The sequence below is a fragment of the Typopeltis vanoorti genome, chromosome 13 (genome assembly GCF_054136105.1).
Source record: "Typopeltis vanoorti isolate ZY-2024b chromosome 13, IOZ_Tvanoo_1.0, whole genome shotgun sequence".
NCBI classification, from domain to species: domain Eukaryota; kingdom Metazoa; phylum Arthropoda; class Arachnida; order Uropygi; family Thelyphonidae; genus Typopeltis; species Typopeltis vanoorti.
In genome coordinates, this window is record NC_143561.1 from 96,799,225 (window position 1) to 96,816,046 (window position 16,822).

General features: G+C 35.0%; 1 protein-coding gene across 1 annotated transcript in view; it reads left to right on the top strand.

The window, feature by feature from the left end:
• The window catches only part of LOC150100399 (secernin-3-like), a 144,922-nt gene that overhangs the window by 111,228 nt on the left and 16,872 nt on the right, over window positions 1-16,822 (top strand). The window contains exon 7 of the mRNA XM_090402730.1: window positions 5,567-5,734. Within this exon, the coding sequence (XP_090258856.1) occupies window positions 5,567-5,734 (168 nt within the window). The remainder of the gene's footprint in view (window positions 1-5,566; window positions 5,735-16,822) is intronic.

Genomic DNA, 16,822 nt, shown 5'->3' on the forward strand with positions numbered 1-16,822 from the left:
TGTGAGAATATCACAATGGATCATGCAGAGAGGATTTACAAAGTAAATCCTCTTATATTTCTGAGGGTTTTTTTTTTTTTTTGGCACAAAACTGCAATGAAGGAACATTACAGCAAGAAAATTTGGTCTTTCCAAAATTATTTTGGAAAGGCCAAATAAGCTGAAAATGTCATATATCCTGTTTTCTCTTATTTATTATATTCTTCATGGTGATTGTTCTTGACATTTTCCAGGATATTTGATTGGATCTAAGACTAATTGATTGGCATAGAGACTTACTTATCATCTTCCATCCTTCAGATTTTCTCATCAATTCCACAATACTTCAACACTCCATGCCTTTAACCTATGGTTTTCTTCCTATACATAAATGACCTCACTGACCTCAAATCTGTAGTTTTACTTTCTCAGAAAAACTTGTTGTTTTGCTGATGACACCACAGTCCATTCATCTTCATTTTACAAAAAAGTTGTACTTATATATTCCAATCTTCAGGTGCTTCCAAAACCAGTACCCAGAATGTGGAACAATCTGAAATTGATCAGATTGTCCTGTATCACTTGCCAATTCCCTAGTGATACAGGATAATCTGATCAATTTCATTAAGTAAGATCTGAGATTTTTTTTTTTTTTTTTTTTTTTTTTTTTTTTTTGTCTTTACAAGAGAGAGAGAGATATCTTACTTTTTTTATTATTATATTATTATTGTTCCAGGAATCTCCAAGGAGTCGACAGACTCATCGAGGGAGGCCCTAACATCATGTCTGGAACAACTATTCAACATTCACACAGTATCTATCATATCTTGCCTTGAACTCATTCACGGTCGTAGCACCCACAACAGACTCTGGAAGCTTATTCCACTCATTCACCACTCTCCAAGTAAAAAACCTAGCTCTAACACCCTTGTCAACCACGCTCTTGCCCAGCTTCCATGCATGGCCCCTAGTCCTCCCACCACCAGTCATATTTTCAAAAATATCTTCTGGATCAATCTTATAAAAACCCTTCAGTAATTTGAATGTCTCAATCATATCACCCCTCCTTCGCCTATCATCCAATTTCTGCAACCAACAAATCCTCAACCTATTCTCATAAGGTTCATTCCACAGACCTGCTATCATCTTGGTCACTCGTCTCTGGACCCTCTCCACTTCCTCCCCATCACGAAGAAACCCTGGTGCCCATAACTGGGCACAGAAGTCCAGATGGGGTCTTATCAAGGCTCGATACAGAGGAACAACAGCTTGTTTGTCTCTGCATGTTAAAGTATTTTTCATAAGCCAAGGTATTTTCAAGTATTTTTCTCTCTTCTGGGATATCACTCAACCTACTGATACCTATCAAACAGTCAATCTCTAATCCAATCCACTATTCTACCATCCAACACCATCTGTTCCAATTTAATTACCAGCTTGTCATGTGGCAATCTATCGAAGACCTCTAAAAGTATTCATGTGGCAATCTATCGAATACCTCTGCAAAGTATTATTATAAGAAGGTGATGAATATGTTGGACAAAGGGAGGGAATGCGTGTACAGTATTATATTTAGACTTTGTGGAGACCTTCAATAGATTGCCACATGACAAGCTGGTAATTAAATTGGAACTGATGGTGTTGGATGGTAGATTAGTGGATTAGATTAGAGATTAACTGTTTGATAGGTATTAGCAGTTTGAGCAATATCCCAGAAGAGGGGAAAGTTACTAATGATGCACCTCGGGGATCTGTTTTTTTGCTACTGTTGTTTATTTTGTATGTAAATGACAATGGAATGGACTTAAATGGTTATATGCAGTTGTTTGCAGGTGATGCAAAGTTGGGGAAAGTTATGAGAAGTAGAGTAGATGTTGTTGCCTTGCAAGAGGACTTGAATAGGCTTTCTGAATGGACAAGTCTGTTGGGGTGTTAGTTTAATCTAGCAAAGTGTAAGGTTTTAAAATTTGGAAAGCAAAGACAGGTTGCACAGTATAACACTGATGGGGATATCTTAAAGGGGTGGAGGAGATGAAAGATCTGGGGGTAATGGTGGATACGGACTTGAAATTTATAGGACATTTTGTTAAAATTGTGAGTACAACACAGCAGTTTATGGTATTGATGTAGAGAACACTGACATGTAGAAGTAAGGATGTTGTGATTCCTTTGTACAGACTTTGATCAGGCTGCATATGGATTAATGTGCACAAATGTGGTTGTCTGGTTTCAAAAGGGTGATGAATTGTTGGAGGGGGGGGGAAACTGGTCAAGACAAATACGTTTGTAAGGGTTAATTACCAGATTAATGAGAGATTGAGGATGAGATTTTACATAGAATGGCTGTAGACAGGAATAAGACAAGAGGCTATCTCTAGAAGCTGTATAAAGAGGGTATGAACAATTGAGGGAAGAGAAATTTTTATATGGAGAGTGGTATATGATTGGAATGCATTGGCTGAAAGTGTGGTGAGTGCAGAGACAGTAAACGCATTTAAATCAGGGTATGATAAGCTGTGTGTGAGAGTAGGACTTCACACAATGAGTCTCTTGACTCCATTGAGATCTGATGATGATAAGACCTAACTAAATTATCTAGATTAGTGGTAGGAAAAGCATGCAAAAGAAAAGGGGAATCTGTAGAGTTATTGAGGGACAGTTGCATGTGATAAAAGGGATGCATGGTTTAAAAATATTGGATATAGTGATATCGTCGAGAATCTTTTTATAAATGAGATAGCTGTTTTGCTTCCCATTATATAGAGAGAGAGAGAGCAGTTGTGCAATTTATTAAGACAACTCATCTCTTGAAGGAATGCTGCAGGGAATTGATGGCACTCTTGGCATGCCTGGTCTTGTAAAAGGGCATGTTCCATAGGAGTGGAAAGATGATAAAATTATCCCTTCGCAAAGAGAGAGATTTGACTTGCGCTACACATTATTAGGCCTATTGGTGTGAGGTCGTGTTTTAGCAATTTGCTTATGCACTACAACAAGGTGGTAAATTCACTGAATGAGGAAGATGCATATAGTGGTATACTTCAATTTTTCAAAAGCCTTTGATAGATTGAAGTTATTTATTTATTTCTTATGGGGTTCCTATCATCCTACCCCTATCCTTTAGGATGGATTGAGGAGGGATTAAATATATATTTTATGACTGTAGATCCATGTGTGTTCACGGGGCCAGTTTGCCTGTTCTGAAGGATGAAAAGCCCAAGTTTATGGGTGAAAAAATCCTTTACCTCCATGTGAGACTGGCTAACTTACCTTTAGTCGAAAGAGAACAAATAAAGGTTCCTCATGGATTGGAATTAAACCCAGGTCTTTCCAACCAAAATTCTTCATCTATACCAACTGAGCTACGGAACCTCTTGAAGATTGAAGTGGAACAATAAGATGGATTTTCAACATTAGTCAGTGTGAAAACAAAGTTTAGAAATTGATTGGATGCCAGACATTATAGTCGCCTAGTGTTGTGTCCATATGTTTAGGTGTGAAACAATTATGCAGTCGTGACCTTGAACACACAACTAAATTTTTTCTCCCCCCCCCCAAAAAAAACTTGATTCGTATGTTTATTACAAGCGATGCATTGAATGGCAACTTCAGACAACTGAGTTTTCAATGAGCAAAAGTTTATTATACACATATGCACAATACAATACATTAAAAATCGTTAAAACTTAATTCAATACAGAGCAATACTAGCAAAATACAAATGATAGGTTATAAAATTCTACGTGAGAAGGGTGATTATGCCGCCACAAAAGACTCCAACATACAATAAAAGATATCCTTGGAAATGTTAACAATTGACTAAAACTTCTCATCTGTCTGAGCACAATAATATGATACAATACCTTAATTAAATACAATTAGTTTACACACGTTAACTCACGAGAGTAATATGGGTTAAACAGGCCTATTGCTACAATAGTAACCACATTCAATTTTTCAGACACCTCTCAGACAAAATATAGATGACATGCATAAGTTGCTAGACACACGATTATTTATCTATTAACACTGACAAGCTTATTCTCTTTCTATTCTTAAATGCGCTAAAGTACTAGTTCAACTCTCATTCAAGTCTTTCAATAGATCGGTAATTGAACTACAATCACAGCTACATAAGATTTGAAATAATGTAAGATTTTGCGATACCGTTTGATAAAGATCTTCTATGCTAGTCTCTGCTCTTACTCGTCTGTAATTTCCGAGGACGAATTCTTCTGTAGTGGACCATATCTGAGATTTCTCGGATTATGGTGGGCCTTCATATCTTCAGCACATCAAGCTTCTTCCAAGGAAATGCAATGGATCTGCAATTCTGTGGTCGTGAGATTCACTACGCGGGCACCTACTTCTCCACAGATTTTCTTTTTTTCGTCAAGAACACAGTTGATATAACATGCAGTAGTTACCTTTCTTCTCAGCTGTACGGCATCCCTCCTTTCTATAATAGGGAATTGGAACCGAAATCTCCCTTACTTTGTTCCTTGTCGTGGCGGAAGGAGAGAACTCCTGACCATCACTCAGGAAAACCACATAAGACCACCCATACGAAGACTAGAGAACCAAGAGAGAGCCTTGTGGGAGGGGGGGTTCCTAATCCTTTTATACCATGACTCTACTGGCACCTTCTGCAACCCGATGTCTGGATACGCTTCCTGTGACCAGTTAGGGTGGCATTTTTCTGCCAAAAATTCCTGCAGGCCGTGTGCACGTGACTGACTCATGGCGACGCCGTGTGCACGTGACTGACTCATGGCGACATCTAAAATCTGGAACCTTGACCTTGGACCTTACCTTGGTTCTTGCTAACCCTATGAGTCACATTCACTAAACTTTATCAGCTTACCAAAATTTTCTAATAATTGACATAAACCTATAATCCCTTGTTTCAATTGTTTAACAACAAGACTTTACATGCAAAATTCTTATGACCAATATTCTGTAAGTTAATTATCTTATTTTCATTATATTACAACAAATTTTCTTATGTGAGTTAACAAATACTCTCAGTTGTATTTCACACTTAGATGCAAGTATATTTTTCTTTTTTTATTAAAGGTTCCTACTTGTTAAATTGTGACAAAATTTAAATTCCTTTTAGGAACTCTATTAATCACAAACTTTAACACTAGCACTGTCAAAGTCTGTTCCTCAATTTTCTATTTTAACTGATCAAAAGCAGCAACATCCATCTCAGTAAAGCGGTTACAAAGAATTCTATAATATTTTATAATTGTTTATATTTTATATCTTTATTAAAAATAAAGTTCATTGTTGTTTTCATTGTTAATTTTAGTGTTTGGATTTTTACGGGAGGTGTGTACATTAAGATTACACTAAAGGGAGGTGTGATGGCAAAATCTTTGGCAACTGCTGCTCTAATGAAATTAGCTGTAAGGCCTGCACATAACACAAAGTTTTATGTAGTAATCTGTTTTGTCTACATTTTTAATAGTAAATGTTAACTACTTTTCAGTTATTTAATTGAGGTTTTACTAAAAAAACACAAAAGAATTACTCATGGCTAACTGAATAAAATTAAGGAATTCACTTATTAATGTATTTTCAGGTGTCGGTACTGACATCTCCACAATTGGATATTCCTTCTTGCCACTGGTTTACAGGCACACCAGATCCAGAATTTTCCCTATTTAAGCCTTTTGTTTTTTGTCCCAATGTTAACTTTCCTCCAGAAATTGTCTCTCCTCCGCTTCCTAACTACACAGATCCAGCTAAGGTATGCATTACATTATTGAATACTATATTTGATGCATTCTTTTTCATTTCTGTTTTGTGTTTGGCATATATACCTCAATATATAAGTGACAGCAATTTTTAATATTTTGAAGCTTAAAAATGTGCATTTATTGTGCAGAAAAATCTATTTTACTGTTTAATGCGGTTTGCTACAATTTCATAGGAATTTAATTTATGTATAGGAAATTGATTGCTTACTGTTCAGAATTTAAGGTTGCTCAGAGATTAATCCTGTTTTGTTATTCTGTTTCATTGTTTCTAAATGGAACATGTAATAATACTGTCATCAAGGAGACACTCTGAGTGTTAAACTTTCTGACACCAGGGGTACAAATAATCCTGTATTTTTTTTAAATTAAATGCTTTATGAATCAACCCCTTTTTTAAATTTTTTTTTTTTTAATTTGGAGCTTGAAGCAAATGTCCTACTAGTCTTCTCCTGTAACCTGCTCTTTTCATTATCACATTATGTTATTGTCAGAACAGCACAAAACCTTGCCAGGCCCCTGATAGTTCAGTTCTACTGCAATGTGAAATCTAAGTGCATGTGAGAATAATGTCTTCCTCTTGACTATTATTGATTTAATTGATAGTTAAATTGCTGATTAACATTGCTAATTAAATAACCTAATTGATATTTACTGCTCTCTGTTTAGGCAATAAATAAAACATTGACTTCTCTTCAGACTCAACATATATTTTTAACTGAAACAGAATTACACCATATGGTATTCAAAGCTGCTTATTAGTAGTTCTCAATTCCCAATAATGTTAACATATCCATAAGCTGTTCACAGAGATGCATCAATCCATAACAAATCATGAAAAAATGATTACTATAGCTTCCTTTCTTTCATAGTTAAAAATTATGGAAATTCCGACAGTTTTATAGTAAAATGTGATGAGATAAAATAAGATTGGCTAAAAAAAGAATGAATAATAGTTTTTGATGTAGTACACTCCAATCTTCATTCAAGAAACTCTGTAGCATCAAATGATTCAAGCTTCTAGATCTTTCAAAACCAGGTCTTAAACACTGATCTCCTCGCTATTCTGAAGTGGGGTGAACAAAATCTAGTGGATTTTAATGCTACCAAAACATAATCCTATGTTATTTCCTGGAAGAAAAATCCTACTTTACTCTGACTTACTTTTGATAATATTCTAATCTCCAGTCAAGATGTTTCCTTGGGGTAACTTTTGCTTGCATATTGTGGCAAATACGCACACACCTCCATAGACTCCAAAAAAAATTTAGTGTCGTCTTCCATTCAAAACCCTACTTCGTGCCTAGACAACTTATAACACTTTCTAAATCCCAAATCCTCTAAAAGAATGTTTAGTGTTATCTAGCAGAAGAGGACAATCTGCTTAATAGATTACTCCCTCCCTCCCTCACAAACTTTCTTCGATCACTTTCATACAAGAGCCTTGGTTCTATATTATGCATTTAAAAGGATGTTGTTTCAATGAACTAACCATTGCCATTTCTCCTCCACTTTCTTCCATATACAGTTTAGCTCCAAACTCACTACATTAACTTCTTACTCTTTCATTTAGTCTACTACCATTGTTTGGACCAACCTTTCTGATACTAGTACTATTTTCTCCAATGAATATACTTTCAGCTCTTCAAGAGTGTGTTATAGTTTTTTTAATTTCTGTGCATGCATGGGTGGGGTTAATGTTAAAAAAAAAAAAATACATTGCTAGATGGAACTACCAGACAGATAATTAAATAATTTTTCAAAAGCTGGAGTAAGAGGTTGTTTTTCAAAACTGCATAAAGGCATGATGATTAAGTGATTTAAATACAATGCCAAAGGATGATGACTGAATGAGTTTAAGGTATGCTATAACAGCAAGCACTGTAGCATTTAGGATGAACCTCCTGCACAGTGAGTTTTTTGATTCCATCAGAGGACTGTTAATAACAATATAGTCAATAATATATACTTATATACTCTCATTGTAGTAAACTCATAGAGACTATGTTACAAAATTTGTTAGAGTGAATTTCCTTTAGAATAACACTAATGCTGTGTGATATGACAGTACAACAAGTGACTTCACTTGAATAATGTTTACTATAGTCTGTGTTGTCTATATTACTAGAACAAGCTAAACAACGATTTTGTTAGTATAACCGTCCTACTACTAAAGTCTGTGTAGAGATGTGGACTTTGAAAAGTGTGAAACATAAAAAGCAACTGTCAGAGAAGTTTTTCTGTGGTACAGTTTTAACAAGCTACAATAATCCATTTTAAAAATTATGGAAACAACAACTATGTTATAGTAAAACTTCAGTTTAATATAAACCAAAATAATCATTTGACTTATAAATTTTCGTGTCAAGTTCATCATCTGGAGTACACACACGTGCGCGTGCATATATAAAGAAACATGCTAAATTAGTGTAGTGTTATTTAGTCACCCATTAACACTACTGGCCTGACCACTGGTGCAAAAATAGAAACCTTAGTACATCAAATTATTTATTTGATTACAGATCATTAAGAGATATATTAAGTTAGAGAGAAACATGCTCTCACATAATTATTCACAGATAAATTAGAACAAAAAACGGTAGTGATGGTAGCCAATAAGGATTGAAATCATTGCTTAGAATTCTGAATTAAGGGTTTGTTGGAGAACTTGAAAGAAGTTATGTGAGCTTGAACATATACCATCCAAATGCTTGGGATTTTTATGCCACCATTATTATTTAAATAAGGATGGATGATCAAAATTTCACAGGCTTCCTTAAATTTGTGTTCATACCATATGTTTGTATGATATAAGGAACAGGTATCTCTTCAATCAATTTCATATAGAGTATTAAAGACATGATCTGAGAGGCCTGCTTTGCTAAAACTATTAAATTTAATGTGTCATTTGTGTTTTTTCTTTTAATGGATTGGAATTGTGCTTCCAGTTGTACTGATATGCGAGGATGGTCTGAAAAGTTCTTGACCTGACGAAAAAACAAATTTATAATTTCAAAATTATTTTTATTTTTCAACATGATCTCCCTTAAGACTAATACATTTATTCCAGCAATGCTCCAGTGCCATTATCCCATCCATGTAGTGGGTTCTCAGTAAGGTCTGCAAAATACTCTTGCAATCGCTTGATTCGAAAAAAAAAAAACGTTTACCAGCAGGGAAGAGTTTTAGTTTTGAGAAGAAATAGAAGTCAGAGGGAGCCAAATCTGGGGAATAAGGTGGATATTCCAACAATTCATAGTGCAGATCCCTTAATTTTCCCATTGCCAAAAACACCTTTGTGGTCGGGTGCATTGTCCTGATGAAAGGTGATTTTTTTTCTTCTGCAAACCTGGTCTTTTCTCACAAATTTTTTTGTCTAGCCTGGTTAAAAGACCAGAATAATATTCTCCAGTTATTGTTTTACCCATTTCAAGATAATTAATAAACAAAATGCCTTTAGCATCCCAAAACACCGATACCATGACCTTTCCTGCTGATGGAACAGACTTTGTCTTCGTTGGCGCTGAACAACTGACTTCTGTTCCACTGTTTTGACCGCTGTTTGGATTCTGTTGTGTAATGGTGAATCCAAGTCTCATCCATAGTAATAAATCGATGCACAAAATCAGTTTTATTCTTGTTAAAATGCTCCAAGCAATTTTCAGAGATTTTCATGTGAGTGCATTTTTGTTCTGCTGTGAGCAAGTGCAGCACCCATCTTGCACAAAGCTTTTTCATATGCAATTCTTCATGCAAAATATATTTTACGTTCTTTTGAAATGCCTGTAGTCTGAGCAATTTCACGCACTTTGACTCACCGGTCATCTAATACCATATTGTGCACTTGATCAATGATTTCTGGTGTTGTTACACTTTTTGGACATCCTTCACGTGGATCATATTCAAGGCTGGTACGGCCACGTTTAAAGTTGGCAGCCCATTTCTTAATTGTCAAAAAGAAAGAAGAGTGCCCATATACTTTAATGAACTTTGAATGAATTTCTTTTGGTGTTAAACCTCCTTTTACAAAGAATTTTATAACTGCACGACACTCAATTTTATCTATTTCAAAGATAAAATGTTTTCTTCAGACAGCTGTATAAAACAATTTACTTGATAGAATGACTTGCAATTTCACATGGATGCTTATGACAGATGTACCAATTTAGAAAAAAAAAAAAAAATCATGCCAATAGTGTTGCCATCTATGGTCGTGGCCATGAACTTTTCAGATCACCCTCTTGTAAGTTACAGTCTCAGTGGATTCGATATATCCCAAGTCAGGCTGGGGGGGGGGTGATCCTTGAAGGAGTTGACTACATTTCTAATTTTATAGGTGGCATTAAAAGTAACATTAGGATTGTAATGGTGTAGAATTCTATTTATTTTATCTGATAACCCTTTAATAGTATAGTGTTTTTAAATAGCAGCATCACACATATAAGAGAAAACTAAATAGAATTTATTACTCCAATATATTTTGCTTAATATGTCATGCTTCATTCAGGGAGAAGTTTTATGAAGAATTTTATTGATGGTATTTTGGTTATAGCCATTGTTTATAAATGTATTGCTAATAATCTGTAATTCTTGCTTGCTTAAGAGCTTGTTCATTAGAGCCCCATTGTTATTTTTGAGGGTGTTAATGACTCCAAGTATTTGTGAAGGGTGGTGGTAAGACAGCATGTATATATATTGTATGGTATGTGTAAGCTTGTGGTAGACAATGAAAGGTTGTGATTGGTGTATCCAGGAAAGGAAGTGAGTTTTGATTTTCAATTTCAGTGTTAAATTGTATACTCTCATGTTGTTTGTTCAGGTAGTTGAGGAAGGTGTTAAAGCATAGCATCTGTGTGGCCAAGTAACAAAAATGTCATCAATGTATTAAAGCCAAATTGTAGGTTTCAAAGTAAAGGAATCTAGAGTACGTTGTTCAAAAGCTTCCATATAAAAGTTAGAATTTGGAGTTGGAGGATAGTGGTGAGCCCATAGCTGTGCCTTTTTTGTAGGTAAAAATTATTTTGCAACATGAAGTAATTATAACGTAGTATGTGGGCAAAGAGAGAGCTGTAACATCGGGAAGAAATTTCTTCTGTAAGAGAAGAATTGTGTCACTGATTGGGACATTTTTGAAAAGGGCAGAAACATCATAACTGACTAATGAATCGTTTTTGTTGAGTATCATGTTTTAATTTTGCTTATGGAGTGTTGTATGTTCTTCATATAGAGAAGGAATGACCTACCAGCTCCTTGAGTGTTGATGCTAATTTCTTGGCTAGCTAATAATTAGGGCTATCTGTACCTTCAAATATCGGCCAAAGCAGAACATTATGTTTCTGAACTCCATAAATTCTGGGAGTGCAAGCATAATGTGGTAGCAGTATTTTTAACAGTGTCCCATTTCCAAGAAGTGACAGACCTAAGTAATTTAATAGTGTTCTTCTTAATCCTGTTAGTTGGATTATAGTTCACAAGTTGATAAGTGCTGTTATTAGAGGCTAATTGATTCATTTGATGAAGGTAAGCAGATCTGTTTAAGATGACTGTAGTATTACCTTTGTTATAATGACATCCTTATTGGCATTTAATGACTTGATGGCTGCTAGTTCTTTTTTTGGTGAGATTGCTACATATTGCTTTTGTATTATTCAACATATTACATGTTTCTAAATGAGTTTTATCAGATGTTACTTGGAAGAAATTTAATACGTCTTTTAATATGGTATATGACATCCAGTTTATTAACAGTTCTTGGTGCTACTGTGAAATTTATACCTTTATTAAGTAGTGAAAGTTCACAGTTAGTGAGTATGTCGCTAGATAGGTTTATCCCATAGCCATTACTTTCACGGGGTGGATCGCTCCTCATCTCCCATGTTTGTAGTTGGCTGCTTCTGGAGTGATATACTAAGTAAGAGAGAACCTGATTCACTAAATTTGTAATTGGCAGATAAGAAAGTCAACCTAGGGAGACAAATTTTGACTGACATCGAAATATTATCAAAAATCAGTCAGAGTAAAGTAGGATTTTTCTTCCAGGATTATGTTTTGGTAGCATCAAAATCCACTAGATTTTGTTCACCCCCACTTGAGAATGGTGAGGAGATCAGTATTTAAGATCTGGTTATGAAAGATCTAGAAGCTTGAATCATTTGATGCTACAAAGTTTCTTGGATTAAGATTGGAGTGTGTGCTATAACATCAAAACTATGGATAAGATTTGAGGATTATTAGTTTCAGTAAGGAAATACCGTGAGTAGACATATTACTAACTATTATAATAACGGAATTAACTCACGTAAATTATTCTTTATTCATAGAATTTTCACCTGAGTATCACAGGCATCATCAGTACAGCTACAAGGCTAATTAAACAATAACTGTTATATTCACAAAGTGCCACCTAAGTAGCTAAGGTTAAATTTCCTAAATTTATTTAATTATTATTATTATTAATTAATTTTTTTAATTATTTAAATTTAATTATTTAGTTCTTTAATTATTAAATTATAATTATTTTAAAAATTTTTTTTATAAATATATATATGTGTATACAATTATATGTTAGGAAAGATTTGCTGCTTTATAAAGTACTATCTCCCACAAGGGGGAAAGACGTAGACCATCGGATCTGTTTAGGTTAGGGGAGTGAAGTAATGTTTCACATGTTTCTTTGTATAGCTGTTCCATTAGGAACCGACTTTTGTGAATGACTTTTGTCATGTTCCACTTAACTCTATGTCTGGTGTTGATGGCATGTTCTGCAATTCCAGACTGTTCGGGTTCAAGTTACTGGATGTACGACTGGTGTTCTTCTAACTGGACCCGAGCAGATCTTCCTGTTTGTCCGAAATATGATAATCCACACGAGCAGGGAATCTGATAGACACCTGGATAACTGAGATGTGGGAGCTTGTCCTTTGGAGACATTAGGAATGTGGAGATTTTTCTGATGGGTCGAAAAGCCACACAGATATTTAGTGGTTTTAGCACCTTAGCTATGCGTTCACTAACCCCGTGTACATAGGAGATAGGTATACGTGTAGGTTCTTCTGTACTTGCAGAGGATGCTGGAGCACAACTACTTAAAGCTCTTTTTATGAAGGACTTCTTATAGCCATTGGATATGAAGGAAGAATTAATATACTGCAATTCTTTTTGTAAAAGTTCTGAAGAACAAAAGGAGTTGGCTCTATGAACTAGTGTTTTTACAGTACCTGCCTTTTGGCTGGGATGGTGATGTGATTCAGCATGGATGTACTGGCCTGTATGAGTCTCTTTCCTATAGACTGTGAATTGTAGATAACCATCTGGTTGGCAAAGAATCAAGAGGTCCAGAAAGGCTAACTGCTTATTTACTTCTACTTCTAGGGTGAACTGGATCCTTGGATGAAATGCATTAATTTTTGAGAGAAACTGTTGTAGTTCTTCTGAGGTGCCCTTCCATATGGCAAAAATGTCGTCCATATATCTGAACCAAATGTTAGGTCTGGGTGTAATGTTGTCAAAGATACGCTGTTCGAAATGCTCCATGAAGTAGTTGGCAATAGCAGGAGATATTGGATTACCCATTGCTGTCTCTTCGGTTTGTTGGTATAACTGGTTTTTGAAGGAAAAATAACCGGACTTTATTACAAATTCAAATAATTTGACAATGTCTGGAGGAAATTCTTGGTGTAGTAATTCTATGCTGTCCGCCAATGGAACATTTGTAAATAGCGAAACAACATCTAGACTAATCATAATCTTCAAATTGTTTAGATGGATCGGAAATTTTATTTCTGAAGTCCACAGAATTTTTTTATATATGTAGCAGTTCTTCTAGTTGAAGAAGTGAGTAAATTTGACAGATATTTTGTAAGTGGGACAACCTATACAGTCTATAACCGGTCTTAATGGAATTCCTGGCTTATGTACTTTTGGAAGACCATATAATCTCAGTGGGTACCCGAAGGAGGTCTTTAGTGTTTTCTAAATCCTACCGGTAGTCAAATAAAAATGCTTAATGCCCTTATAGAAAAAATATCGATATGGGATGAAGATAAAAAGAAAACACTAAAGATCTCCTTCGGGCACCCACCGAGATTATATAGTCTTCCAAAAGTACATAAGCAGAATTCCATTAAGACTGGTTGTAGACTGTATAGGTTGTCCCACTTACAAAATATCAAAATTTCTGTCAAATTTACTCACTTCTTCAACTAGAACTGCTACATATATAAAAAATTCTGTGGACTTCAGAAATAAAATTTCCGATCTGCATCTAGACGATTCGGAGATTATGATTAGTCTAGATATTGTTTTGCTATTTACAAATGTTCCGTTGGCGGACAGCATAGAATTACTACACCAAGAATTTCCTCCAGACATTGTCAAATTATTTGAATTTGTAATATAGTCCAGTTATTTTTCCTTCAAAAACCAGTTATACCAACAAATCGAAGGGACAGCAATGGATAATCCAATATCTTCTGCTATTGCCAACTACTTCATGGAGCATTTTGAACAGTGTATCTTTGACAACATTACACCCAGACCTAACATTTGGTTCAGATATGTGGACGACATTTTTGCCATATTAAAAGAAACACACGTATTAACCACAGTGAAAATTATTTAATTGTAAATATTTCATTCCAAGTATCTTAGGACATCATCAGTACAGTAGTTTTAAACAATAATAGAGACCACATTCGTCTTTTTAAACCGCAGAAATCTGGCCTCTCTCAACACAGAATTGAAAATCCAAACCATAGGATCCATTGGGAAAAGTCTAAACTTTTACATAGATCTTTATATAAACATAAACGTTTATACAAAGAAAGTTCTGAAGCCCTACTACACAGACCAAACTTAAACCGCAACGACGTTCTTACTATTCCTAAAGTATGGGAAATTGTCATACAAAATTGTGTTAAATAATTAATTTTTTTTTTTGTTGTTTTTTTTACTACTGTAGCACGTTATACACATTTAATGAGATTCTATTGTAATCATGCGCCCTAACTGTATGTTATTCCTATTATTGTTTAAAACTACTGTACTGATGATGTCCTAAGATACTTAGGATGAAATATTTACAATTAAATAATTTTCACTGTGGTTAATACGTGTGTTTCTTTTAATTATGATCGCACCACAGGTTTCATTATTTAAAAAAAAAATTTTTGCCATATGGAAGGGCACCTCAGAAGAACAACATTTTCTCTCAAAAATTAATGCACTTCATCCAAGGATCCAGTTCACCCTAGAAGTAGAAGTAAATAAGCAGTTAGCCTTTCTGGACCTCTTGATTCTTTGCCAACCAGATGGTTGTCTATAGGAAAGAGACTCATACAGGCCAGTACGTCCATGCTGAATCACATCACCATCCCAGCCAAAAGGCAGGTACTGTAAAAACACTAGTTCATAGAGCCAACTCCTTTTGTTCTTCAGAACTTTTACAAAAAGAATTACAGTATATTAATTCTTCCTTCATATCCAATGGCTATAAGAAGTCCTTCATAAAAAGAGCTTTAAGTAGTCATGCTCCAGCATCCTCTTCAAGTACAGAAGAACCTACATGTATACCTATCCCCTATGTACACGGGATTAGTGAACGCATAGCTAAAGTGCTAAAACCACTAAATATCTGTGTGGCTTTTCGACCCATCAGAAAAATCTCCACATTCCTAATGTCTCCAAAGGACAAGCTCCCACATCTCAGTTATCCAGGTGTCTATCAGATTCCCTGCTCATGTGGATTATCATATTTCAGACAAATATGATAATCTGCTTGTTTCGGTTAGAAGAACACCAGTCGTACATCCAGTAACTGGAACCCGAACAGTCTGGAATTGCAGAACATGCCATCAACACCAGATATAGAGTTAAGTGGAACAAGACAAAAGTCGGTTCCTAATGGAACGGCTATATAAAGAAACATGTGAAACATTACTTCACTCCCCTAACCTAAACAGATCTGATGGTCTACATCTTTCCCCCTTGTGGGAGATAGTACTTTATAAAGCAGCAAATCTTTCCTAACATATAATTGTAACACATATTTATAAAAAAAATTTTTTTTTAATTATTATAATTGAATAATTAAATAATTTATTTAATAATTAAATAACTAAATAATTATAAATAATTTAAAAAAATAATAATTAAATAAATTTAGGAAATTGAACCTTAACTACTTAGGTGGCGCTTTGTGAATATAACAGTTATTGTTTAATTAGCCTTATACCTGTACTGATGATGGCTGTGATACTCAGGTGAAAATTCTATGAATAAAGAATAATTTACGTGAGTTAATTTCTTTATTATAATAGTTAGTAATGTGAGGATTATGAGAAGGAATGAAGGTCATCATTAAAGTATAGGAAAAAACAGTGTGAGTGAAAGCAGAGCCCTCGTATGCTCCAGAATCGACAGAACAGATTTGACCAGAAGAAACCACTGTGATACCTAGTAAAACACCTGAGAGAAAAGTAACAATCCAATTGCAAAGAGCAGAAGGGTTACCATAAGATGATGGTTTGGAAATACCAGGAGTGATCACATGAATTTCTTTTACCTTTTCTGTGCTTGTACCCTAAGGTAGATAAGGTTTCTTTCTTTCTTCTAACCATCTAAGAATTAGAGCAGCCACTGACCAATGTCCATGTGCCTACAGTCCCAAACACACCGAACTCTTCCTTCATTCTGTCCACCTCTATTCTTTGGAACAATCTCCACTATACTGTTTTTCTCACTGAATACAACCTCCCACTCTTTAAGAAACACATCAATAGGCTACATTTTCTCAATCACTTGCCCACACACTGTAGTGTTATTGGTCTCATGATCCTTTCATGTGTGGGCCATCATAAAAGTTGGCTAGGAGATCTATTGTTGAAGAATTCATAGCAGTTACCGTTAATTAATTGGTGTGTGTGTCTCCAGGTAGTGAAGCAGTTGGCTATTAATGACTTTCTCCATTATTTTGGAAAATATTGAGATGAGGAAATGGGATGATAGTTTGATAGCAAACTTTAATCTCCATTTTTGTATGAACAGGTTGAATAAATGCTTGCTTCCATACTGTTAGGTAGATT